Below are 26,688 nucleotides of genomic sequence, written 5' to 3' on the forward strand. Positions count from 1 at the left end.
TTCTACATTGAGCGCATGCGCACTTTAAACTGTTTAGTCCCGGAAAATAAAAGAGACTACCGATGTTTTCCTAAGAAGGGAATGGATGGAAGAAGGGGGGAACCCACACAGCGCAGGTTCGATTGACCACGCCCCCCGATGACGCAAGCGCATTTTTAATATCGTCTCCGCCTCTTTTTCGCGGCACTAACTTTTCTCTCTCTACCGCGGGCTACTGAAAACAGTAACTTGGAAAAGATTCGGCGAAGAACTGGACATGCGCGGATCACGCTGCCGGGAGAGGGGGACGGCTGATCGCGCTTGCGCACGGGGCATTTCTTGGACCTTCCGCGGGCGTTTAAAGAGGAGTGCGCATGCGTGTTGCCTTGGGAGGCCGGCTGGCGTCCTGCGTCAATAAACGCACAAAAAAAAAATCTATCTCCAAAAGAGTGAGAGAGTTGGGTGCCGGCGAGGGCGATGCACCTGAAGGGGACGACATGCGAGCTGCGTTGACTTGGAGGGATAAGGTCGAGCAGTGGTAAGAAGCGGTCCTCTCTCCGACCCGGGGCTGGGGAGGATGACGGGGAAGAGAGTTGCATTTATCAGGAGGAGGAGGGAGACCGCTACTACCTGGTGCTCTTTTCCTCTTTCTTTTCTGCTAGGGATTATTTTAAACCACTCCAATATAAATGCATTTATTAAATTTATATGACATATTATAAGTTAATGAAGTAAGGGAATATCGGGGTTTGAACTGGTGCTCTCTGAGCTTAGTTGTTCGCTTGTTAGATGTTTTATGACCCAATTAGATAACTTCATCAGTGCCTGGGGATGTGGGGGTTTGCTCCCTGTTTAGATACAGTAGCTTAAATAATAAGGTATGTCTCTCCCACTTTTCTCTTATGTAATCCCAAATATCAATAGCATTTAGACTTATATACCACTTCACAATGCTTTACAGCCCTCCCTAAGCAGTTTACAGAGAGTAAACATATTGCCCCCAACAATCTGGGTCCTCATTTTACCCACCTTGGAGGGATGGAAGGCTGAGTCAACCTTGAACCTACTGAGATTCGATCTGACAAACTGCTGGCAGCCGGTGATCAGCAGAAGTAGCTTGCAGTATTGCACTCTAACCACTGCACCACCAAGGCTCTATAACATCAAATACATTATATAATAAAAGGCTGGGAATCGCAAGAACTTTGTGGGGGATAAAAATGGAATAAATACCTAAATAAATGAAAAAGTACAGATAGTCCTCGAGTTATAACAGTATATTTAGTGACTGTTCAAAGATTGAAAGAAAGACTTATGACTGTGTTTCACAGTTACGACCTTTGAAGCATCCCCATGACCATGTGATCAAAAGTCAGAGACTTGGCAACTACTGGTAGTTCATGCTTCTGACCATTGCTCTTTTGCAACCGTCTGGCAAGCAAAGTCATTGGGGAAGCAAGGTTCACTTAACAGCCAGGTTACTAACTTACCAATTGCAATGATTCATATAACAACTGTAGCAAGAAAGGTCGTAAAATGGGGCAGAACTCACTTAATAAATGTCTCACTTCACAACAGAGATTTTGGCACAAATTCCTGTGGTCGTATTCAAATTCAATCTTAGTCATATGTTGAGGATATTTGTACACTACAGTAATCCACAAATTTCTTAAAATAGAATGAATAAAGAATAATTTAATTGTAAAATACTAAAGTATATGTATAATAATCTGGCAATGACAATTGTTGGTCCACACAGTATCCATACTAAAACCAACCATGTCACATTAATACATTATACCACTGTTTTGTAGATTGATGACCTATCTGATGAAAATAACAAATAAATAGATAAGAGAACTTGCCTTTGAACAGCATTCTTTGTCTTTACAGTGTCTACGACCTTGCCTTTAAGCCGGATGGAACACAACTAATAATTGCATCTGGAAACAGATTACTGGTATGAGGTTTTTAAAAATACAATATGTGACCTAAAATAAATGTAAACTAGAAAAAGTGTTTGAAATGGTGTTAATACTTAAAGAGAATTTTCTTAAGAAATCCCAGTATTGTAAACTTGCTTTGGAGGTAGGGATGGGGAGGTGGAGAGACATTAGAAAAGTGGATTATCTGGGTACCGAACTCAGTCATTAATAAAGGAGAATATTTGAGGTTTAGGATTGATATGAGAGGCCCTTGGTGCTTTCTGAGCTCCCTTATTTTTTTGCAGAAGTTTTATTACCATTACCATTACTAGGTAATATCAATGCTAATCCACTAACACTGTTGATGTTAACTAGTTTGGGTTATGAAATGTCTGTAAGAAGACAAGGAAGTTGAGAGAACAACAAAGATTCCTCATGTAGTCAGAATTCAGGCCTAGGCATGCAATAAAGATGGCATTGATTGTGGTAGTGGGTTTACCTCTGAAGTGATTTGGTAAGGGAGTTGCCCTCTTCTCAGTTTGCCATGGTTGGAGATTGGAGTCATTGTTCTATAGTAGTAGTCCTTTTCAGCAGGTCGTTTCAGTTAGTAGTTATAGGTGAGGTGAGATCAGCCCAGTGAGTATTTGATGAGGGGTGCTACAGGGTTTTCTTATCAATCTGTTTTGTGAACATCTATATGCAGCCATTGAGACAAGCGATCAGTCAGTTCAGGATGTAGTGTCCTCAACGTACTAATGACTTTTCCATTGCTATCCTGGGCTACCACGGACCATGATATGTATCAGAGCTTGCATTTGCAGAAATTAGCCTGTTTGTGCCCAAGCAGCAAACCAGTCCAGCCAGCCCACCAACCCAACCAGCCAGCCAGCCAGCCACAGACCAGTAGAAATGGAGTTAAAGTCTTCAATGAAACACAGCAGCAGTAGGAAGTTGTGGAAAAATATATTTACTTCTTTATACTACTACTACTGTCTATACTATACATACAATAAAATAGTATCTTACTAGTACCTTGCTACAACTATCTTAATTCAATAACTCACAGGAACCAACTTTTACAGTGTTACAGCTTTTTCAAAGCATACTTCCATGAACAGCAACAGCACACAGCTAACAGCAAACAGACAGAAAGAGCAGGGAGCTCTTGCCTAGTTAAATACTTTTCACATAATTGCTAGGTTGCTGCATGCTCAATTGCCTCAGAATGACTCAGCATTCTTAACTGAGGCCTGCTTTCTGCATTATGATATTACCTAGGGATTTTTAATTCCTGACAATATGGAAGTCTTATCCTAATGTCTAAAGGCTATTAGGATCTGAATGTGACAAATAAATTGATGAAAAATCCAGGCAAAGATATTGTTGATTTGTTCAGGTTTCTGTTTGTTTCCAGCATTGTGTCTCAGAGTGGGAGATGCTTTTCTTCAAGAGATAAGCCTGTAACCGGGAAGCCTCCTGGTATATGACAACAGCTAGGTGGGCAAATGGATGTCTCAATGTACTTGGCATGGGGCTATTTTTGATGCTTTCCAGAAGCTAGAAATGGTATTTTGATTCTGTTTGCTAGCAGGCCTTAACTACCAGAGCAATATTATACTTGTGCTTTAAGTTTTGTATTGGTGTCCAATAGAGTTTTCAGTATACTGTAATTCAAAATGCTGGAAAATAAAACAGATGAATGTGGAATTATGAATTGTGCAATTTTAGTATATGATTATTCTGATTATTGATGCATTATTGATTAATATGTTCTTTATATTCTTACTATGAGTTTTATTGTTCCATATACTTTAGGTGCCATTGTTTATAATATTTGTGGTGGATGTTTTGGTGAATTATGTTGCTATGGTATCTTTGCTGTCATGTTGCATCATCTGGAATTTTGCAATATAGAATTGGAGATTTAAGAGCATTTTTCTGTAGATTATCTTTGTTTTAAAGTGTTATTTTTATTTATCTGTACAGGTGTATGATACATCCGACGGGACATTAATTCAGCCCTTGAAAGCCCATAAGGATACAGTATATTGTGTAGCATATGCAAAAGATGGTAATATGAAATCCACTTGTTTACATTTTTTACCATTACATTTGTCTTTTTAATGTCATCAATATAAGATCTATATAGCATCTCTTGCTAACTGAGGCAAAGTATTGATCAACTCCTGATGAAACTTTCTTAAGAATTTTTTTGGGATGTCCAAAAATTGCTAATAATTTCAGTTCTAAGTAGTACAATATTGAATTATTGTGGTTAGCATATTTCAGTACAGTGTCTGGTTTTGGCGGTTGGGAATTTGTGGACAAAAAACTTTGAACTTCTCAGATTTATTTTTTCAGCACATAGCCAAGATTTTTCAAGCTAAGTTGCTTACTGCAAATACAAACAAAATGAAGTATGCATCAACAGTTATTGTATGGTTTTCATAATTGTATAAATGTTACTTTCTCAACCAGACTTGAAATGCTGGGTGTGTCCACTAACAAAAATATAGTTATCCACAACACATTTTAAAGTTCTTTCAATGAACTGAGAAAAAGATTGACTTAATAAGTCTTTAGGTCTGATAGTCTGCTAAACAGATAGCAGGTGCTTGCCAACATTTAATAGTGCCTTTGAGATCATATTATTAATACATTTGTACAAATTGTACTGCAATGAAAAAAATTCTAATTAAAAATACAATTAGTTGTCAATCAATCTAATTAAAAACATTTACAAAATTATGTAAATTAAAGTAATACCATAAATATGTATATAAAATAGGGTTATGTACTGATAATATATAACCAGGGTGGCACAGCAGGTAGAGGGCTGTACTGCAGGCCACTGAAGCTGACTAGATCTGTAGGTCAGCGGTTCAAATCTCATCACTGGCTCAAGGTTGACTCAGCCTTCCATCCTTCCGAGGTGGGTAAAATGAGGACCCGGATTGTGGGGGCAATATGCTGGCTCTGTTAAAAAGTGCTATTGCTAACATGTTGCAAGCCACCCTGAGTCTATGGAGAAGGGCGGCATAAACAAACAAACAAACACCTCCAATTTATAGCCAGATTAAGAAAATGTTAGACAATATTATTTCATTTCTGTGTTTTAATTTAATTTAATTTAATTTAACAATTCACTCTAAATCGACTTCATAATTTATATTGGCTTCTACAAATTTTCCTAGGAAAACGCTTTGCATCAGGAGCTGCAGACAAAACTGTCATAATCTGGACTTCAAAGTTAGAAGGTATCCTGAAGTACACGTAAGTGATTATGACTTCGATGTATAAGTGTTTCAGAATTATCTTTAATATAAACAGAAGAAATCTTCACACAAAGAAGAAAACAATTTTACAGGAACTGGATCTATTTGAAAAAGACACCTGGTGGAATAAGATCTGAAACAGAATGATGGTGGCCGTACCAGTAGCCAACATAGAACATGGGCTAGCAATCCTGTCCCTCACCCCATAAAAGTTTGCACCCTTCACATGATTGAGTAAATATCTGAATATTGGATTTGTGATTCTGTGTTTCTTTGTGAAGCGATTTTTTCAGAAGGTGATTAACTCAATAGTGCCATGATATAGGATTCAACCTTTTAAAGGATTTGTATATGTTTCCATTTCATATTTAAAACAATAAGCTCTTGATCTTGGTTGGTATGCACAGCACAAGCTTGAGCATAGGGATAACTCCAACCCATTTTCTTTTTTGCTTGATAGCGGCCTCTCTTTTTTCCTATCTCCCATTAGTAGCAAGTGACTCCCTGCTTGCCAATTGACCGACAGCACCTGACTTACTTATTTTACCAAGAGCTAATCAACCTAATAATCTTGCTGATGGGAGAAATAGGTAGTTAATTTCCTGGTGAAAGTAGACATAGATAATGATAGCTGCAAGCAAAAATAGTGGAAGAAATAAATACAAAGCTATACTCCCTAAATACTTTGTAAGAGGGAAGAAGTTGAGTTACTGCCTTCTTCCTCCCCAAAACCTTGAGTAAGATCATTGTATTTGGATACAGTGACTGTGCAAATGGAAAACATTGTGAATTCCTGTTCTGACTAAAACTTGAGTGTATACATTACACCCATTAAGATCACATGAACGGCCACGGGATTCCACAAAATAAACGGATCATAAACATTGCTACTAATGGAAGTTATGAAGTTATGTTGATTAACAACTCAATTGTTTCATTTCAGAAATATCCCATTACTTTTCAGAGAAAAAAAATATTTTCCCAATATTTGTTAATGAACATATTTATTATCTCATACTATTACCCTCCATTTAGCTTGAATATCAGTATTCATAATTAGTCAACAAAGCCATGTTTCAGTATATCTAGAAGACATCTGTTGTGAATGCCTGAAACAGATTCTCAGCATAACGTTTATGAACAGAGCTAGCTAGAGCCTTTTAATAAGTACAGTAAAACCTCAAATTAACAAACATCTATTTAATGACTTCTGGATCCAACAGACCAAATTTGAGACAATTATCTATTACTTCAAGTTATAGACAAGTCCAAACTAGTTGGATGAGGCAATTAAATTTACAAAAATGTGTTATTACTTGCAGCAATTATACAAATTATGTACATTGCTAAGAAGTACATAGCTTGCAATTTAACATAAGCGTGAATGGTTTGTTAAACTGAGATTTCACTGTCTGTTCACTGATGCTGTGTAGAGCAGAGATCCACAATCTTTTTGGTTCTGTGGATTGGTGGCTATGGCTTTGGTGGTTTCTACAGTGGGGGTGGAATATCTTCATGTACACTTCATGTGCATGCGCAAATGAAGCTTGTTGCCTGCCTCTTCAGGAGCCTGATTCCCAATGGGCCATGGCCCAGTAGTGGGATGCAGCCTGGGGATGCGGGACCCCCAGCATAGAGGGTCAAAATGTACAAAATATTTAAAACATTTGCAAAATCCTTTATAAGCATATGAAGAGTTTCATGCTGGATTGGATCCCTGACTCATGTAGTCCAGCAGTGTGTTTTCCCAAAGGCCAACCAACTGCACAAGGAAGTCAACTGGTCTCCAGAGGCAGTTACATTGCCATCAAGGTTAATAGTCACTTAAAAATTTAAATAGAAGCCAGGTGAATCTTTCCAGTAATATAACATTTTTTTCAATGAATTGGGTAAAGAATATTACCCCTTCTTTCTTTAGCCTATAATATGAATCAAAATCTAGACCTATGGCAGTAAAGAGCAATAGAAACCCCTTACTTCTATTATCCAGAGGTTATGCAGGTTACTACAGCCCATATTTGATAGCTTTACTTATAAAAAGCTGGTATAGCTTTTCTATATTGATCTAGCTTGCCATTCTTCCAATGCCTCTGTTTCACTGTTGTTTATTAATTTGTTTTAGGCACAATGATTCAATACAATGTGTGTCTTACAATCCTGTTACACATCAACTTGCATCCTGCTCTTCAAGTGATTTTGGTATGGATTCCTCATTGCCGAATTCCTAAGATCAAATTCTAGTGCTTCAAGTAGCAAAGGAAGAAACTCAGCAAGAGTTGAGGCCATTTCTCTAATATTAGTTTAGGTTGCTCAAAGTTGAAATGTAATATATGAGTAATGCTTCCCCCTTTCCTTTCTGTTGTTTTCCCACACGTTAGATGCTGCTTGGATATTTCCCAAACCCAAGGGCAGATTTTGAAAACAAAGATGGAAGCTATTGTCCTCCCTGTTTTTTCTGACAGGAAATGTTCGTTAGTGTGAAGGGCAGATCGCATAATATCCCAAGATACTACAATATTTTATTGGAAATGTGGGAGCTTGGTTTCCAGCATGTCAGACTACCTCTCCACCTGGTCCAGTTTTGTTGTTTAGCATCAGCTTTTATGTTCTCACTTAACTGGTAATGTCAGAGGTTGAGCCTAAATTTAATGCACTTGAGGCATTGCCATTGAGCTATAGTCCTCCCAGAGCATTGTAGTCCTTTCTTCATAGACGATGGTAATAACATTATGAAGTGCTACTACCCTGTTTCCCCGAAAATAAAACGTACCCCGAAAGTAAGGCATGTCAGAGGTTTTGCAGAATTTGCTAATATAAGGCACCCCCCGAAAATAAGGCGTAGTCAAGTTTACATACGGTACGGTGGAAAAACATACGGTACCATTCAAAGCTGTTCATAGCGGGTACCGTAATAATGTGGCATCCCCTGCTGGCCCCTTCCATCGCTTTGTACCGTCCAGTACAGCAGACACAGTCTGCTGCTGTCTCACCGCCATTACAGTCTCCACTACAGTGCGTAGACTGTAGTTCCTCTGGTGGCCGGAAGCTGCAATAGCGGGAATATACAGTTGTACCATATAAGTGCCATCGTTTGTGTGTGTGGGTGCCATACTGACAGGTACAGTAATCAGTGTAGCGTACAGTACACTTTTTTGGGGGGTGTCAGCTTTTCTGCCTGTGAATTTGTCTTATTTGAGAAATATAAAGCACCCACCCCCACCCCCGAAAATAAGATGTAGCACAACTTTTGGAGCAAAAATTAATATAAGACAGTGTCTTATTTTCGGGGAAACACAGTATGCAGTGCAGAAATAAGTAGCAACATTGGAGAGGACAGTCAGATTGAAAGAAAGGAATTATACACATGATGAACATTAATATCGTTATTTTTATCAGTTTTTGTATAACTGCTTTTGAATGCTGTCACAATTATAATTGTGTTTTTTTTTTAATTTCTGTATTTTGATTTGTTGTTTTTAAGGACTGTGGTCTCCTGAACAGAAGTCAGTCAACAAACATAAAGTTAGCAATAAGATCACTTGTTGTAGGTATGTAACTGTTTAGCTCAATGATTATCATTTGGGCTTTCAAATGATACACAGTTATGTTTATGAGTTGCTGTTCCACACAAAACATGATGCAGTTAAAGTAGGAATGGGGCATTGCTTCTGGTCTTGGAGCCCAAAGCATTCCTTCCTTACTTAAGTGGCCAGATAGTATTAGCAGCAGGGTTACCTTTTTTCCCTCAGGAAACTCTCCACTCCCCAAATATCCTCCATTTCATATTGTTGGTTCCCTTAGCTCTGAGAAACATTTAGCCAAATGTATTGTGTTTTCCCCCCAGTTGGACGAATGACGGACAATATCTCGCTTTGGGATTGTACAATGGTATTGTCAGCATTAGGAATAAAAATGGTGAAGAAAAAGTCAAAATTGAACGACCAGGAGGATCTTTATCTCCAGTTTGGTCTATTTCTTGGAATCCATCAAGGTAACGTGTTTGTGTCTTGAATGAAAACAAAGCTTCATACACTTAGTGTGCTATTGGTATCTTTAATAACTATCATAGCAACCTATCCCTACGATTGCAGCAGTCGGCCTATTACTACAGATCTGTGATTAATTTTTGGAATAAATCCTGCTCTAGATGTCACTCTGGCATTTTCTCATTTTGCTTAATAAAAATAGAAAAATGTAGGGGCATCACAATAATTAATATTCATTAATTGCTAATTTCAACTTTTTCATCATTTATGTGCAGTACGAATGTCCTCCAAAAGTGTTTATAATTAACTACCAACTCCTTATCGCTGCATAGTAAAACCATTAAAAACAAGCATGAAAGAATTGTGGGATCCTTGATAAAAGAATTTGACTGCAGGGATGGGTATTACATAAACATGAGAAACTTTTGCAGAGAAAGCTGCATCCTGTTTTCCCATTCCTCATACCCCCAAGGAGGATATGATAAATATTTAAGGAGCTAGATCTGTTTTGCATAGTATATAGTAGCAAATTCATCTAATTATATAGTGGTTCTATATCTACATGCTAATGATGTCTAAATTCATTTAAATGAATATCTGATTGAGCTTTTTATAAAGAATATTCTTTTCAAGAACTAACCTTCCCCCTCATCCTACACCTGAGTTACAGATACTTGGTGTCTATTGCAAAAATAATATTTTAGAGACAAGCTTCTCAAGAGGCTAGGAGGTAGGATGTTTATTTGAACTTTCCCCCCATTCTTTTCAGTGTATCCTATGCCAATACACTTATTTCGTTCATTGATTTTGGTGGCTCAATACATGGGACTCTGTGGTGAAAATTGTGAGAAAGCATTGAAGTAATAATGTTGAAATTTTGTATTAATTGATTGGGTTTACTGAGAAGTAACTGAGAAGTATTAAGCCACCCAATCATTTCAAATTATGTATATGTATGGATCCAGATCAGTGATTTCCATTACCTTTCTCCCTAAAATCTCTGTGTTTAAAGTGCTGTATTTTCTACAGCCTCATTAATTCTTTTGTATCTGGAACAATACATTCTATAAATTCCAGAACATTTAAGGGAGACTGCAAAGTCTTGTCTGGGAAAAATTATGTAATTCCAGGGCACTGACCTTTGAACTAACATATTTTGAAAGTTGAATTATATGTCAGTAGTTCATGTGAACAAACAATTGGTATTTGCAGTCGCTGGGAGAATCTCTGGAGTGCTAGAGACAGCGAAGAAGAGGACGAGGCAGGTCATACCTGTTTAGAGGATATACCAGTTCTGAAGTCCATCACATGCAGTAGTCAGGGTAGTGAGGCAGAGGAAGAAGAACGTGAGGAAGATGAGAGTCCTAGGAATGCCAGCTCGTGAGTGAAATATCAAGGAAATAAAGCTATACCATTTTAGGATCAATATAGATATGTATGGAATCCTACTTGTTCATATTTCATTATCACAAGTAATCGTATTTCATAAATGCAAAAGCAGTATAATGACTTTCACAAAATTTCCCATACTGATTTTACCAACTTGTTTTCCTTCTCTAATTTGGTCTGGTATACTAAAAGTTGACTTTAGCACAAACTCCTAAATGAGGCAGATGTTTTCCCATATTCAAGAAATTTGACAGTACAAACTCTCAGAGCTGAAGGAAATTGGAAAAATACTCACATTATTCACAGTGTATCATTAATTCCTTTTTAGGAAACTGCAATCTACCACCTTCTGTTGCTTTAAAAGCTCATTGACGTACCTAAAAGTTCAGTGGGAAAAATCATATAAGTCAAATCCAACTTCTAACTATTAATAGGAATTGTATTTGTATTTGTATTTATTAGATTTGTATGCCGCCCCTCTCCGAAGACTCGGGGCGGCTAACAACAATAAAAAAGACAATGTAAACAAATTTAATATTAAAATAATCTAAAAAACCCCAATTTAAAGAACCAATCATACATACAAGCATACCATGTATCAATTCTATAAGCCTAGGGGGGAGGGAAAATTTCAATTCCCCCATGCCTGATGACAGAGGTGGGTTTTAAGGAGCTTGCGAAAGGCAAGGAGGATGGGGGCAACTCTGATATCTGGGGGGAGCTGGTTCCAGAGGGTTGGGGCCGCCACAGAGAAGGCTCTTCTCCTGGGTCACGCATTCTCTTAAAATGTCTAGAATAATATACAAGCTAAAATGTTGTTATAGTTCAGTAATAAAGCCCACGGTTTAAAGCATTTCTTCATAGAGGATATGGAACACTTATTTGGAAACTCTAAAAATCTTACCAGCAAGTCAAGTTATCAGAACCAGCATCTAAGAAATAACAAAAACCAAATCTGTCCCAGAAAGTGTTTTGTTATTATTCTCTGAGGGAACAATATATATTATTTTAGCACATACAGTACATATATTTGATGCAATTATGAAACTTTATTTATGAAAGAAAAATACAAAAAAAAATTCATGAATATTCAGCCCTGACAAACTATTAACTAATTAATCTTACATATATGTTCATATACAGTACAATTAAGTCAGTTTATTTAATATAAAAGAGGGGAGGGAATGAAAGTTTATAACCACACACCTATACAATTACATGCAGGCCAAATTTCTAAACAGTCCTCCACTCCTGAAGTGAAAAGAATAATCAGTTCTTCAGGGTGTTACGTAACTGACAGAATGAACGTTCTTCCATTTTCATAATATTAATCTCTGTCCAATCATAAGACAATGCAATGTATGTTTCTTTTGATATCTTGTTAGTTGCAACACTCTTAGGTATACAGCTGAAAAAAGCATTATAACTTACAAAAATGCTGAGGCTTCCATGAAAAAAAGATAATATAATTTCTCTGTGTGGCATAAAATCAAACTCTAAGATCCAGTAATATGTATTGAACATGTTTCTAGCTATTGGCTAAATCTCTCAGCTTTCCCCCCAAAACTTGCATCCAATATACATGAAATAATAATATGTGTTCAGTTAGTTGACTCAAGAATTAGTTTTCCATTGGCAATGATATAAGACTACAGGGAAGATTAATACTAGAAAAAATGTTATATTAATCTTCTGTAATGTACTGCATACTTTTATAAGGAAGTATAATTAATGCCTCTAAAGTCGTTAGAGTTGCTGACCCATATCTAGATTTCAGAAGGTCTTAACCATGGTATGATATTGGCACTGACAAACTATGTCTGCTTCTTGCACTGTTACTACATAATTGCTTTTCCTTTTATACACAATAGAGATGAGCACAATGATATTTTAGCTGTGGCAGATTGGGGACAAAGGCTTTCTTTTTATCAACTAAGTGGCAAGCAAGTAAGTTTCTTCTTAACTGGAAAGTTTGTGTGTGTGTGTGTTCTTTCTGTATATATACACTGCTCAAAAAAATAAAGGGAACACTCAAAGAACACATCCTAGATCTGAATGGATGAAATATTCTCATTGAATACTTTGTTCTGTACAAAGTTGAATGTGCTGACAACAGGTGAAATTGATTGTCAATCAGTGTTGCTTCCTATGTGGACAGTTTGATTTCACAATAGTTTGATTTACTTGGAGTTATATTGTGTTGTTTAAATGTTCCCTTTATTTTTTTGAGCAGTATATATATTTTCTTCCCAAATACTTTGTTTCTTTTTTTGAATTTTTTTAAAGCTAGCTGTATATTTTACAAAATCAGAGGCCCATTTATTTGCCTTTTTGTAGAAAAGTATACATGTGTTTGTCTGCGTGTATCTGTATATAAATTTAAATATGTATGTTGCCCATTTCTCAATGATTGGATAGCTCACAGTCATGAAAGAAATTACAGTAAAATCAATAAAATAAAAAAGAGAAAGAGAAAAGATGGTAAGCACAGCAGACCAGATGGAATTAACTGAGGGGTCTTTACCAGTATGACAGTCTATTTCCGAGCCAAAAACCATTAAGCAGAATTATTCTGGCTGAGTTTCCTCCTCATCCTTGAATAACAGAAATGGGCTAATATGCACATGTCATATATTGTTGGACTTAATACTAACCATATTATTTCATTTTTAAGGCAGCTTTTGAAAATGAAGAGGTTGTATCAACCTCAAATGAAGTTCTGTGACAAATCAAATGCAAAAATATGTATAATTACATTCCTGTCTGCAGATGAGATTTCTTATTGCAAAATCAAATGCTCAACAATATGTTTGTCCATATTCTTATAGATTGGAAAAGACAGAGTCCTGAACTTTGATCCATGTTGTGTTAGTTATTTTTCAAAAGGAGAATATATCTTAATGGGAGGCTCTGACAAGCAAGTGTCCCTTTATACGAAGGACGGAGTGCGTCTGGGCACCGTAGGTGAACAGAGCACTTGGGTGTGGACTTGTAAAGCTAAGCCCGATTCCAATTATGTGGTAAGGATGAATTTCTAAAAGCTTTTAAAATATGTATACCAGGTGTTTTCAGACACTTTTTCTCTCACAAGTAACTATTTCTGGCCTCCATCGTTTCCATATGGTAAATGTATCTAAATCGTCTGTTGTTTTCCTAGGAAATTAATTTTTGCAGACTTTATAACTGTGTCTCTGCCAGGTTGCATTCTGTACATCACAGAGGCGATTCTATGTCTATTGGTGGAACTTGCAGTTATATTCTTAGTCTATTACCCTTACTACTGCTGTATTTTCTCCAAAATAAGACCCTGGGTTTTTTTGAACCCTAAAATAGGCACTTGGCCTTATTGGCCTGCACTCAAAAGCCTGATTGGGCTTATTATCAGGGGATGTCTTATTTTAGGAGAAACAGAGTACTACTACTACTACTACTACTACTACTACTACTACTACTACTACTACCACCAATAATAATAATAATAATAATAATAATAATAATAATAATAAAGTTGAAGAATGACCTTGACTTGAACTGTGGCTTAAATCTATTTGTTTTATTATTCGTTAGTGAATTAAACATTATTTGTCAGATCATTAGTTCCCTGTTCTTCCTTCATTTATTCTTGTCTCTTTATCTTCTTTTTCCTTCATTTACTGTTACTGGTTCTCATGCCTTTCTCATTTTGATTTCCCCATGTTTCCTTGTGATATGCATATTTTATAATATCTGTGATTGGGTCATGTAAAACATCTTTGTATTGAGATAATCAAAATCAATTTACTTCATCAAACCATTGCATATTGTGTTATCCGTGAATTATAATCCCACAGGACTGGTTGTACATGATTAATAAAATCACATTTTTTCAAGTACAGTATAGCTGGCAATCATAGTCTGTAGTATTTGCTAAGAAAAATCATTGATTTCTGAAGTCATTTTCATTATTAATATTGATTCAAAGCTTATTTCTCAAGTTTGTAAGAGTAAATAATATAGAAATAAATGTTTTAAACTCCCTTTTTGTTACTTTATATTTTAAAATATTCTTCTAGTTAACCGCTGTTGTGACCTTTAAATAAAAACCAAGTGATCTTATTGTTGTCATCTGTTAAAAACAATTGTAAACAATGAAATGATTTCTAGCGTAAGTATAAATAGCTATTTCCTACCATGGCCTTCATGAATTTTGATTTACAGTGATCCCTCGGTTAGCGCGGGGGTTACGTTCCAAGACCTCCCGTGCTAACCGATTTCCGCGTTATACTGGATGCGGAAGTAAAAACACCATCTGCGCATGCGCGCCCTTTGTTCCATGGCCGCACATGCGCAGAAGGTGGAGCGACGCAAGTTCGGAGGCTGGCAATGCAATGGTGATTTTTCCGGGCTCCTCGCCGCTACCCACAGGGCAGCGCTGGCGGCAATGGCAATGGCAACCCTCCCTCCTTCCCTCCTTCCCTTCTCTCCCTCCCTCCTTCCCTCCTTCCCTTCTCTCCCTCCCTCCTTCCCTCCTTCCCTTCTCTCCCTCCCTCCTTCCCTCCTTCCTTCCTCTCACCGGCTTTCTTGGGGCAGCGCTGGCGGCAATGGCAATGGCAACCCTCCCTCCTTCCCTTCTCTCCCTCCCTCCTTCCTTCCTGATTTTGGCCAATCAGCAATCAGTATGACGTCATCGGGCGGGAAAAACCGTGGTGTAGGAAAAAAAACGCGGACTTATTTTTTAATTAATATTTTTTGAAAAACCGCGTTGCAGCGTTTCGCGCTAATCGAGAACGCGCAAATCGAGGGATCACTGTATAGGGCTTTGCTGTGGGAAGAGAGACAGCCAAAATCTTATGCATGTGAAGGGAAAATTTCCCTCGATACACATTTTCTAAGTGTAGAAATTTGAATAACTTAAAATTCTAGCAAAACTTTTATCTCTACATTTCAAGTTCATGATCATTCAGGTAAATAGATTTGAATTTGGTTAATTTCTTTTCTCTTCAGGCAGTAGGAACTCAGGATGGAACCATTTCACTGTATCAGCTGATTTTCAGCACAGTCCATGGCCTTTATAAGGATCGCTACGCTTACAGAGACAGCATGACAGATGTTATTGTCCAACATCTTATCACTGAACAAAAAGGTAGTATTGAATTATGTTTTCAGATAACCCAGGGGCCATCTCTTCCCTGCTCCAGTAAATAATATTTGTCTGCAAACTGAACCAGGCAATATATCTTTACAGTGGAAAGATGGCTGTGCCTTTTTGCCATGAACACTAATTGTGTCTTTGGATGTGGTTTGTGTAGATCAGTGGTTCTCAACCTGGGGGTCGGGACCCCATTGGGGGTCAAATTACCATTTCACAGGGGTTGCCTAATGCCGTGGGAAAAGACAAATTTCCCATGGTGTAAGGAACTAAAGCTTCTATTCTGGCACCTTGGAACATATTTTTACAATCTGACCAATCAGGTGATTACAGTGGGTGTGTCCCTCTGACCTTCCTGCCAATCAGCTTAAAGCTCTGTTGGGAGAATTGGTGCTAGACTTATGGTTAGGGGTCATCACAACATGAGGAACTGTATTAAGGGGTCGCGGCATTAGAAAGGTTGAGAACCACTGGTGTAGATGTTTTGGTATGGGGATGTTGTGATGACAACATGTTTGATGGCTTTTGTCAGCAGTCAAAAATACATTGATGTAGCTGGTATTTTAATTTCTTGTTGTTGCCCTTGATGATTGTTCATTAATTGTTTTCTTATGTTAATTGTATAAATATAAATTGTTGTGTAAATTTCTATGAACAGCATGAGAGGTACAATCCTATATTGTAGAGTAGGATTTATTCATAGTTTTTTTTCATTTGATTTATATCCTGCCAGGAATTGCAGTATATATGGCACTCTTTCTTCCAATTTTATCCCCATACTTAGTGTAAGATAGCTTGGGATAGCTTGATAGAGGGAGGGATTTTTGCTTAATGATTGCAGCAATTAATTAACGACTATACAAAAATATCTTTAAAATCATTTCCAGTTGTATTGGTGCCTTGACTTACAACTGCAGCAACTTATGGTCATAATTCTGGGCTCAGTTATGGTCGTATGGTGAAGATTACATACATGCATAAATTCCTCAGAATCCAATTGAGTTAATAAAAATGTTTACCCTTAATTAAATATTAGGATGATGCGGAGCTCCTGTTGTTCTACATGTTTGGAAGTGCTGTTTTGGTCCAGGCAATTAAATGTTTTTTAAACTATGTATTAGACTTAATATATGTTACCCAGAGTTTTCTTGGAGTTCAGTGGCTTAATAAATCCAATAAATAAATGGACATTTGGTATAATATGGGCACCTATCTCATGTAATGATGCTAGGTGGTTTGCAGTAATACAAAAGAAACATAGTTTAATTTAAACTTATTTTTCCACAGTTAGAATAAAAAACCGAGAGCTTGTAAAGAAAATTGCAATCTACAAAAACAGATTAGCAATCCAATTACCAGAGAAAATCCAAATCTTTGAACTCTATTCCGACGATTCATCAGATATGCATTATCGAGTGAAGGAAAAGATAGCAAAAAAATTTGAATGTAACTTACTAGTTGTGTGTTCTGAACACATTATCTTATGCCAGGTAGGTAACTGATCATTACATCTAAAAATAAAATGATGTCTAAAAATGAAATTAAGTTTTCTAGTACTACACTAAGAAAGATTAAGAAAAAAATTCCCCGTTGAAGGTGTTTCATATAACAAGGGTTGGCCAATAGAAGTAACTGCTACATCAGATATATATTCATTTTTGACCCCTTTGCAGAATTCATGCCAGGAATTAAAACTATTAGAGTAACTATTTTAATAGAATTTTCTCCAATTCTGTAGACAGCTTGGTTCTGGTTGTGAACTCTGGGCACTGAACTGCATGTCACCCTAGGTTGGGAAGAGTTATTTTAGAGGTTTCCATTCCTCATTATCATTCCTGTCACAGTAACATGAGCATAATTCTCAACTCTCCTGGCATTAGCTAAAGATTGAATTTAGAAATTCCTAGAAGTAACACCATTTTCTCCACGGGGAATGGATTTCCCGAGTTCTTATATAACATATTCACTTTCATTTGATAATTGGAATAAATTACTTTCAATAAATCACCTATCCTTGTTTGGCATAGCATTACCTAATAATGTGGTTGGCATTTTAGAAAGAAGTTACTGAAACTCTGAAATGTTGAATAAAAGTGTAATAAAAAGTAATGGATAGCAATTTTATTTAGATTTCTTAGAGGTTGATGACTTTTCTGAGCAGCTACATTTCATTAATGCAAACTTATTAATCTGTAAAGAGTGGTTATAAACAATAGACATGAACATTTATAGGAAATCAGACTTATTTGGTATTATAAAATATTTTCCATTTGTTTATGTCTGCATGGAAACATAGCAAAAAGATTCTGGTAAATGTACTTCACTGCCAAGCTAAGATGTATGAAAATTTTCCAGCAGGTTATGTACGTACTGGTATACATATATATTTTCCCCCTTTTTAGGAGAAGAGACTTCAGTGTCTTTCTTTCAGTGGTACAAAAGAACGGGAATGGGTGATGGAATCTCTTATTCGATATATAAAAGTTATTGGAGGACCTCCAGGCAGAGAAGGCCTCTTAGTGGGTTTAAAGAATGGTCAGGTGAGGTTTTCTGATAAAGCCCTTTTCCCCCCTTTTGTAGTGATGATTCAGATGCTGTTAGATTATAGAAAATAACAGAATTTGAAAGAATATTATAATCGAAGATATTTTGTAGATACATTCCTTCATGAAAAATAGGGTTCATAGTTGTTGTTTTTTGTTTTATTGATTTTTATAATATAAAGCACACACACAACATATAACATATACATGTGCTCAGTGATCCCACCACCAGACAATCGATCATACCCCACCATCAGTTGGGGGTATTTCTTGTATAAATCATTTAAACCCAAGAGTGAATTATTTCTTTACATATTATAGAGTGATTCCGACTTGTTTCTTATAGCTTGGTCTCAGATCCTACCTTGTCCTAGGGTTCATAGTTGTAATTCTCTACATATTCTCTTTTATGGTAAGAAACATTATGTACACCATAGAAAATTAATAAAAACATAGTAATCCAAAGAAATTCAAGACAATAGATAAGAAAAAAGGAATAGAGATAAATCACTTCGAAGCATTCTATTATGTATATATACTGCTTTAGAGTTGTATATACAATCAGATTCATTCATTTTAATATACCTTTTGCTTCCATTCTTATAACAGTCATCAACCAACCTTCATATTTGCGCAAAACAATTCCAACTTTGTATTCATTTTACCATACGATTCTCTAAAGCCACAAATATTCAGTATTTTTTCCCCCTCATAGTCACATATTTCTCATTGATCTACTGAAGAGCAAAAATACGGTCTGAACATTGCACTGCACTGTGCCTGTGCCATAAAGGCGTGTTGTACTTCTGGTTTTTTTCTAATTGTAACCTTTTAGTCATAATTCTTGAAATCGCTCACCTTGACATATGTAACAAATTAAGTCTCCTACAGCAGGGGTATCAAACTTGCATCGTCACAGTGGTGTCACATGATGTAGCGTGACTCCCCCCCCCCTTTGCTAAACCAAGTGGGGGCAGAGCCGGAATGTGATGCATCCAGCCTGCGGGCTATGACTTTAACATCCCTGTTTTACAGTGTTTATAGTCATTATTGCTATCTTTCTCCTTACATAAAGAATAACAGCATTCTTCCCATTGTCAGGCATGGATGTAGCTTTTATATACGCTTTAAGCTATTCCATAAACAAACAACAGCTACATTTTAATATTTCTCAAATAAAACCATCTACATATTCAGAATTATTTTTTTCACCTCCTTTTAGAATTTATAATTATTTTATTGTGGGGTTTTTTTAGACACAAAGATTTGTAGCAATGACATAGCATTATTGTAATTTCCATTTAGCTCTATGAAATATTCTTTCTGGCATTCCCTTATTTCACCCACATAATTGTGTATATTGTTGTGAGTCGCCCCAAATCTTCAGAGAGGGGCGACATACAAATCTAATAAATTATTATTATTATTATTATTATTATTATTATTATCTCACACTTATTTTTATTCCATTCACTATGTTGAATGTTATTTCTTGAGCCTATTTTACCCATTTTTCAGAACATTTTTTTTATTTCCATCAAAATTGTTCTGCGTTTTCCCTGCATCATTTAATGTTAAGTATTCTTTGCCCTTCTGAGGGACCTTAAGCCACCAGTCAGCCCCAGGGTTGCATCACACTCTTAGAACCCCCGTTCTAATTGGCAGAGCCAAATCTTAATACTGTATTCTTCCAGAAAAACCAGAAAAGTAGGGGCTGACCTCAATTCTGAGGTAATGCATTATGCATACACACGGATAGACATCATTTACTCATTGTACCCTAACATGTATTTTTCAATGAATATGTCCTCTCAGTCAACCATTATTTGTCCCCATGTCTTTTACATTTAAACATATATAAAATAACAGAAGAGCTCAATTTGTCTAATTTGTCTGATCCCAGGGGTCTGGATTCCATAAAATCATTTCATCTGACTAGCATATGAAAACTTCACTTTTCCAATATGGGCTTTATTAACTCTCAGGATGTAATTATATCCAGATTCTCAAGATTTTTGTGGACAATCCTTTTGCAATTGTTTTGCTAAAACAATCGACAGCCGTGCGTTGCCTGGATATGAGTGCATCTCGAAACAAGCTGGCAGTAGTGGATGAAAATGATACCTGTCTGGTCTATGATATTAACACCAAAGAATTACTGTTTCAGGTAAATGTTTTTATATATTCATAAGTCACTTTGAATTTCAAAGAAATTTCCCCGCCTAAAAGAGTGAGAAAGGAGCCATTTGGCTCTTGTTCCTTTTTTGCTTGCCAAAACATTTTAAACCCACCAGTGTGTTTCTCACACCATTGACGATATCTGATCTTGGATATCTTCCACCCACCCTGCTAAATGAGTTAGGAGTAGGGTTATTGATTGGTAGTTTGACAGTTAGCTCTGCTAATTTATGTATTCACACCAAAAGATATTGCACAAATTGATTATGTCCATAGGAGGCAAAAACCTTTCAAACATAAGATTTTACAGTAGCAGCAGGGAAGGAAGAAAGAATAGCTCTTTCAGAAAAGTACCTTTCAGCTGTCCAGTAATTTCACTGTGAACGGGTTTGGTATCTATTTATAAACCAGACTTTTCCAGAAAACAAGAAGTTGACTATTTAAGCATATAAATCTGAACCAAATTCCAACATTGAGAAACCAAAACCTGGAAAATTAATTTTTGTGGGGAGAAAAATAAAGCAAAAAAGACACATCCTGGTGAGAGAGAAGTTCTCTGAAGTTGGGCTGCAGCATGAGTCTGAAAATTCAGGAGTCTAAACCTCTGGTCCCGGTGACCAATCAACATTGGATCCTTCAAAAAAGTAAATGTTTAAAAGAACCACTAACTGTGTAAGAGATTCTGTATCAGTTGAACAGAGATGAACAGATAATGGAACCTAATACATCCAGATCATTTGTGTGTATATTTGATTATTATGACTAGAATGTTGAATACTTATTTTTAATGCATTTTCCAATTGTTGTAGGGAGCATACCATGGTGGTTTACCTTTTTTTAAAATCATGCAGATAAAGCTAGGATTGCAGGCTACTTTTGCAGAGTGGGTTCTCTAGCTCAGTGTTTTTCAACCAGTGTGCCGTGGCACACTAGTGTGCCGCGAGACATGGTCAGGTGTGCCGCGAAGCTCAGAGAGAAAGAAAGCAAGAGAGAGAGAGAAAGAGCAAGAAAGAGAAAGAGAGAGAGAGAGAAAGAGAACAAAAGAGAGAGAAAGAAAGAGAGAGAGAACAAGAGAAAGAAAGAGAGAGAGAAAGAGAGAGAAAGAAAGCAAGAGAGAGAAAGAGGGAGAGAAGGAGAGAGAGAAAGACATAGAGGGAGGCAGTGAGGGAGAGAGAAAGAGAGCAAAAAAGAGAGGAAGGAAGGAAGAGAAAGAAAGAGGGATGGAGAGAGAGATAAAGGAAGAGGAAGGAAGAGAAAGAGGGAGGGAGAAAGAAATAGAGTGAAGGGGAGGAATGTGCCCCAGGGTTTCGTAAATGTAAAAAATGTGCCGCGGCTCAAAAAAAGGTTGAAAATCACTGCTCTAGCTATCATTCTGTGTCTTTTATCCAGGTCAGAATTTCTCTTCTCTCACCTGCTCCTTCCTTGATTGAAATAACCAGTATTGGGCTGCAGCATGGACGGTCCCATACGCCGTCCCGGTAGGAAAAATGGAGATGGGCATGCATTTCCGCGTCCCTGGTTTGGCTTTGCGCATGCGCAGGAAGCGAAATCTCATGGAAGGGCACTCGCACGTGCAAGATTTCACCGAGTTTTGGTGCTTTTTTGCTTCCACGCATAAGCATCCTTGCGTGAGATGTCGCTTCGTGCACATGCACAGAAGTCGAATTTTGTGCCAGTGCACAAGCTCTCGATGGGGAGCCCTTCACTGGAAATAACATTTCTTGCCCTGATCTCTTCCTATTAAGTTCTCACTTTTTAAAATAGCCTTCTCTTTCCAGTAAAAAAGTTTGTTTCTGCTGTTATCTGCTTTTTAAAAAACCCAACATTATCCTCACTTTTTTTCACTAGACTTAGTAATGGTTTCACAGGAGAAGCAGCTTAATTTGAAGCCTGGGAGCAGAAAGAAAGCTAGTTGCATGGTACAACAGAATATCAGGGACACTAACAAGATCTTACATAGCAGCAACTAAAAGTTCCAGTCCTAATGTGCCCATTACTATTGTCCAGCATTAGGTGTTTGGGCTGTGCTGCAGGGACAATTATCTCAACCAAATTTAGTATCAGTAAATGGAGACTTTTCTGCCATTTATTTGTGCAGGCAGGTGCTGCTGCTAAGAATAACTTCAAATGCAAATGAGTTGTTAGGTAGACCTTCAGGGACTATTCCGGATGAGCATTTTGCAAAACAGGACTACTTGGTCTGGCAATTTTTTTCACAGTTTTTATATTAAATATGATTTGGAGGCCAGGAGGTTCTTTGTGATGTGGCCAGAAGGTGGTGCTATTTAGCAGGAAATAATGGGCACAATTTTAGGTCTACTAAAGAAAACTTTGTCTTTTCACATTCTACTTATTGCTGATCTCCCAAGGTTTCCTTCTAGGCTTCAGAAGATTAAACAGGTAGCTTTCATTGAATTAGCCGATCCATTGTTATAGCAGAACAAAGCAGATGCTACCATAATAGACCCAAGTCTCCTTTCATTAGATAAAGAAGTTTAAAATAAGAAGTCATTGCTTCTTAGGGAAAATATCGTAAGCAGTACAGGGCAATTCCAGTCAATTCTTTGGATGAATCTGTCACTGAATTCTTTCAACTAGTACCATATGCAAAAAGAAGAAAGAAAAAAATCTCAACGAGATGAGACTACAATAGCTTTTTGGATTCTTCACAGGCTCCCAGGCACTTTCCAAGAATGCATGTCCTCAGAAAACCTCTCACATGGGGTTGTGATTCAAATAAAAGTAAAAGCAGGCATTTGGGAGTCTCTTTTTCTTTCTTCATATCTAAGTGACGAACTTCCAAATACCTGCAGGAAATAGGGTCATAAAATTGAGTCAGGTTCCTACAATCCCATCCTCCAGATTCTGGGCAAAAGAAAACCTCAGCAAAACCTCAGTAAACCAGGGGTCCCCAAACTTGGTAACTTTAAGACTTGTGGACTTCAAGTTGAAGTCCACAAGTCTTAAAGTTGCCAAGTTTGAGGATCTCTGCTGTAAGCCCTAACCCATCTTTTAGAAATTAGTTGTAAAGCCAGTTTCTTTCTAGAAAATATGCAGTCTGCTCATTTTTTCTATCAGGCTGAAGAAAGAAATTACACCCTAAAGCTGAATCATTGTTGAATGGAAACTTTCAGAGATCCATTTCCTTGAATCTCTAGTCCTTAGAAGAGTTAACTGATATATGGTTACTTGTTCTGCCGGAGAGTCTCAACCGCCCGTAATTACAGGGTAATTAGTCCAGGAAGACACACACCACACGATAAAAGGAAAACCCAAAAGTTTTTATAAACAGAAAAACAGAAACAGCTCCCTTTTTAAATGTCAAAGGGATTTTCTGGTACACACAAGGCACAGGTTAAATGCAGTCCAATTGCTCACCCAATAACTGGGAAATTGAGTCCAATTCTAAAGTCCAGAGAGTCCAAACACACCATCCTGAAGAGCAAAAACCATGATCTTGACGAAACAATTAATCAGATAAACTACCATGAGGCTAAAACACCAGGCTGCACTTTTATCTGTAGCACTAATTACAGCAGCCCCACCCAACCACAGATGGCCTCATTTTCTCTTGTAATAATCCTTCAGTTGTTGTCTCCTATGCATCACTCTATGCATGCGTGGATGTGTCATTAATTCTTGTTCAGAATCCAGGGATGATACAGATGACTGATCTCCTGGGCTGTCTGCCAAACTCCCCTCTTCCCTGTCACTCACGCTTCCTTGGTCAGAGGAGGCTTCGTCGGCAGATTCTACTGGGAGCAAAACAGGCTTGCGGCATGTGGATGTCTCCCCCACATCCACCTCCACATTCCTTGGGGCAGGAGCTGGGCCAGAGCTAACCACAACAGTTACTAATGAATCTGATATAACACCATCCCAGATCTTCTTTATGACTTCCTTTACTCTCTACAGTTCTAAGGAACATCAAAAGATCCTTAGACATTCTCATTACTGTTTCTAAGGCTCTGTTTTTTGGAGATCCTGTAAGCACTACAAGCATTTCTCTGTGGGATGGGTTAATTATCCAGACCCACAATGACTGCCTAGTTATCAGGCATCTAAACAAAACCATATGTCAGGGTCAAGTAAAGATAATGACATTATTCCTTTCTTGAAAAACAATCCATGCCAAAGAGTTTGGAAGGTTAGCACTCCCAAGCTTTCTGAAGAAGCTTGGGAAAAGAAGCTTTTTGGATGAGAAGCAAAACATCTTCAAAGAAAAATCCAAAAGTTAGGTTGTCTCTTGGAAAAGCACCTTTGGGACTATCATGACTTGGATGACTGAGAAGCTCCATAGATAGATATGAAGATTGGCACTGTTACCTAGTTTGGTCAATGAAACGTCTGCAAGAAAACAACCAAGATCAGAGAGCACCAAATCAGTTTGGATGACATTTATGGAAAACAGAAGATTTCTAGAGAGTAAACAGAATAGAACTCCTGCCTCTTCAAATAGGCCATAACAACCTTAGTCTCCAGTCCAATGCTCTGTATTGTGAATTGCCTTTTAAGAAGTTTCTCAGTATTGCTTCATTATACATTTACTCCCTGCAGACAAGCCTGTATGTCTTCAAGGCTTCATTCAGGATACTTCCACTTGAAAGCAGACTTTCTAGTGACAAATACAACTGCTGAAGAATCTTCAAACTAAATGGCAATTTCTAAAGAATTATTTCTACATATTCCCCTAAAATATTCCAGTAATCTTCCAGTAATCTGTTTGGTCAGTGGACGTTGACACATAACAATACAAATATCTGTGTCTCATACTTCTGCTTTTACTGAGCGATGGGGGGAATTAATCATGATTGGGTTGCCTTCCTGGCAGGTATTCAGGTTTCATTTTTAAATGATCACTTATGCAGAATATGTCATTATATATTTCTACAATATAGAAATTATACAGTCAAACATCATGCAGTTCTAATTTTGAAGTGGTATATTTTTCTGACAACTCAAAACAATTGATAACACAATTAAGAGAGTTTATATATCAATCCCCTTGAAATGGAAATAGTGCTTTTTAGCCCTACTCTTCATTGCATTGGTGTTTTAGCCAAGTACATTTTATTACTGCAAATAGGTTTTTTTGTGTGTCTTTTTAGAATCAAGTTGACCAAAAATATTTCGTTTTACAATGTAAAGCTAAAAAAAAATACTCTGAAATATTTAAAAAGAACCTGAAATATTTTAAGCTCTGTTGCATATGCTAATTGTATTTGCTAAACCTGATCCCCTAGATATATTAGTGTAGCAAATTGGGGGAAGCTGCTTTAAATTAATGCTCTCTGTTTCTTTAAAAATGTTTATCGCTTAATTAATATTTTGTTTAACGGTCTCATTAGGAACCCAATGCTAACAGTGTGGCTTGGAACACACAGTGTGAGGACATGCTTTGTTTTTCTGGAGGGGGATACCTCAATATCAAAGCTAGCAATTTTCCTGTCCATCAGCAAAAACTTCAGGGATTCGTAGTGGGATACAATGGCTCCAAAATATTTTGCCTTCATGTTTTTTCTATGACTGCTGTTGAAGTTCCCCAGGTAATGTTATCTCATTCATTTCATCCTTGCACTGTTAACATGAACATTATTTTGTCTAACATTTCTAAAACATTTTTAAGTTAGACATTTTCTGGAATTAATGTTTTAGTAATTTATTTTCTTGTTTTCTCACATGATTCATGCCTATAGTAATATGCTTGGGGGGCAAAGTAGAGTGTGATGTGTCAGAGGTGGCATTAACTTACCTTCCCTACCGATTTGCAAATGTGAGTGCATGTGGGGGTTTTTAGTACTGGATTGTTACATGCTGTTTTTATCATTGTTGTTAGCCCTCCCAAGTCTATGGAGAGGGGCGGCATACAAATCCAATTAATAATAATAATACTACTACTACTAATAATAATAATAATGCGATTTGTTTCAAAACATGCAGAAATAGGATATCATAGCACAGTGATGCCGAACCTTTTTTGGCTTGGGTACCAAAAGGGTGCGCGTGCATACGGGTAACCACACCCATAATGCAATGTTATCCCCGCGCATGCGCACAACCCCCACAGATGCGCACAGGCCTCACTGAAGCTTTTGTTAGGCCCATTGGGCTATTTTTCACTCAACCCAAGATTCAGGAGAGCCTCCTGAAGCCTGGTGACACTAAAAAATGGCCCAACATGCCAATTGGAAGTTCGGAAACGAAATAAATAGATCTGCCCTACTACTTGTTGTGTTTGGGCTTGGGCCAGCCGTTGCTCCCACAGATGGGAGAGATGCGGCACAA

The 26,688-nt window shown here is 37.3% G+C and overlaps 1 protein-coding gene across 3 annotated transcripts in view; it reads left to right on the plus strand.

The window, feature by feature from the left end:
- The first annotated feature begins 230 nt into the window (after window positions 1-230).
- Window positions 231-26,688, plus strand: part of IFT122 (intraflagellar transport 122) — an 81,184-nt gene continuing 54,726 nt past the window's right edge. For 2 of the 3 annotated variants that reach the window (XM_070738297.1, XM_070738299.1), the window contains exons 1-15: window positions 326-517; window positions 1,873-1,939; window positions 3,891-3,975; window positions 5,099-5,177; window positions 7,302-7,378; window positions 8,661-8,727; window positions 9,024-9,170; window positions 10,378-10,545; window positions 12,426-12,501; window positions 13,383-13,574; window positions 15,538-15,676; window positions 16,970-17,172; window positions 18,085-18,222; window positions 20,228-20,392; window positions 25,752-25,949. In XM_070738297.1, the coding sequence (XP_070594398.1) occupies window positions 354-517; window positions 1,873-1,939; window positions 3,891-3,975; window positions 5,099-5,177; window positions 7,302-7,378; window positions 8,661-8,727; window positions 9,024-9,170; window positions 10,378-10,545; window positions 12,426-12,501; window positions 13,383-13,574; window positions 15,538-15,676; window positions 16,970-17,172; window positions 18,085-18,222; window positions 20,228-20,392; window positions 25,752-25,949 (1,965 nt within the window). In that variant the 5' untranslated portion in view covers window positions 326-353. Of the gene's footprint in view, window positions 518-1,872; window positions 1,940-3,890; window positions 3,976-5,098; window positions 5,178-7,301; window positions 7,379-8,660; window positions 8,728-9,023; window positions 9,171-10,377; window positions 10,546-12,425; window positions 12,502-13,382; window positions 13,575-15,537; window positions 15,677-16,969; window positions 17,173-18,084; window positions 18,223-20,227; window positions 20,393-25,751; window positions 25,950-26,688 lie in introns of all 3 variants that reach the window. The other variant, XM_070738298.1, reaches the window with a different exon arrangement.

This window comes from Erythrolamprus reginae, chromosome 2 (assembly GCF_031021105.1).
Source record: "Erythrolamprus reginae isolate rEryReg1 chromosome 2, rEryReg1.hap1, whole genome shotgun sequence".
NCBI lineage: Eukaryota > Metazoa > Chordata > Lepidosauria > Squamata > Dipsadidae > Erythrolamprus > Erythrolamprus reginae.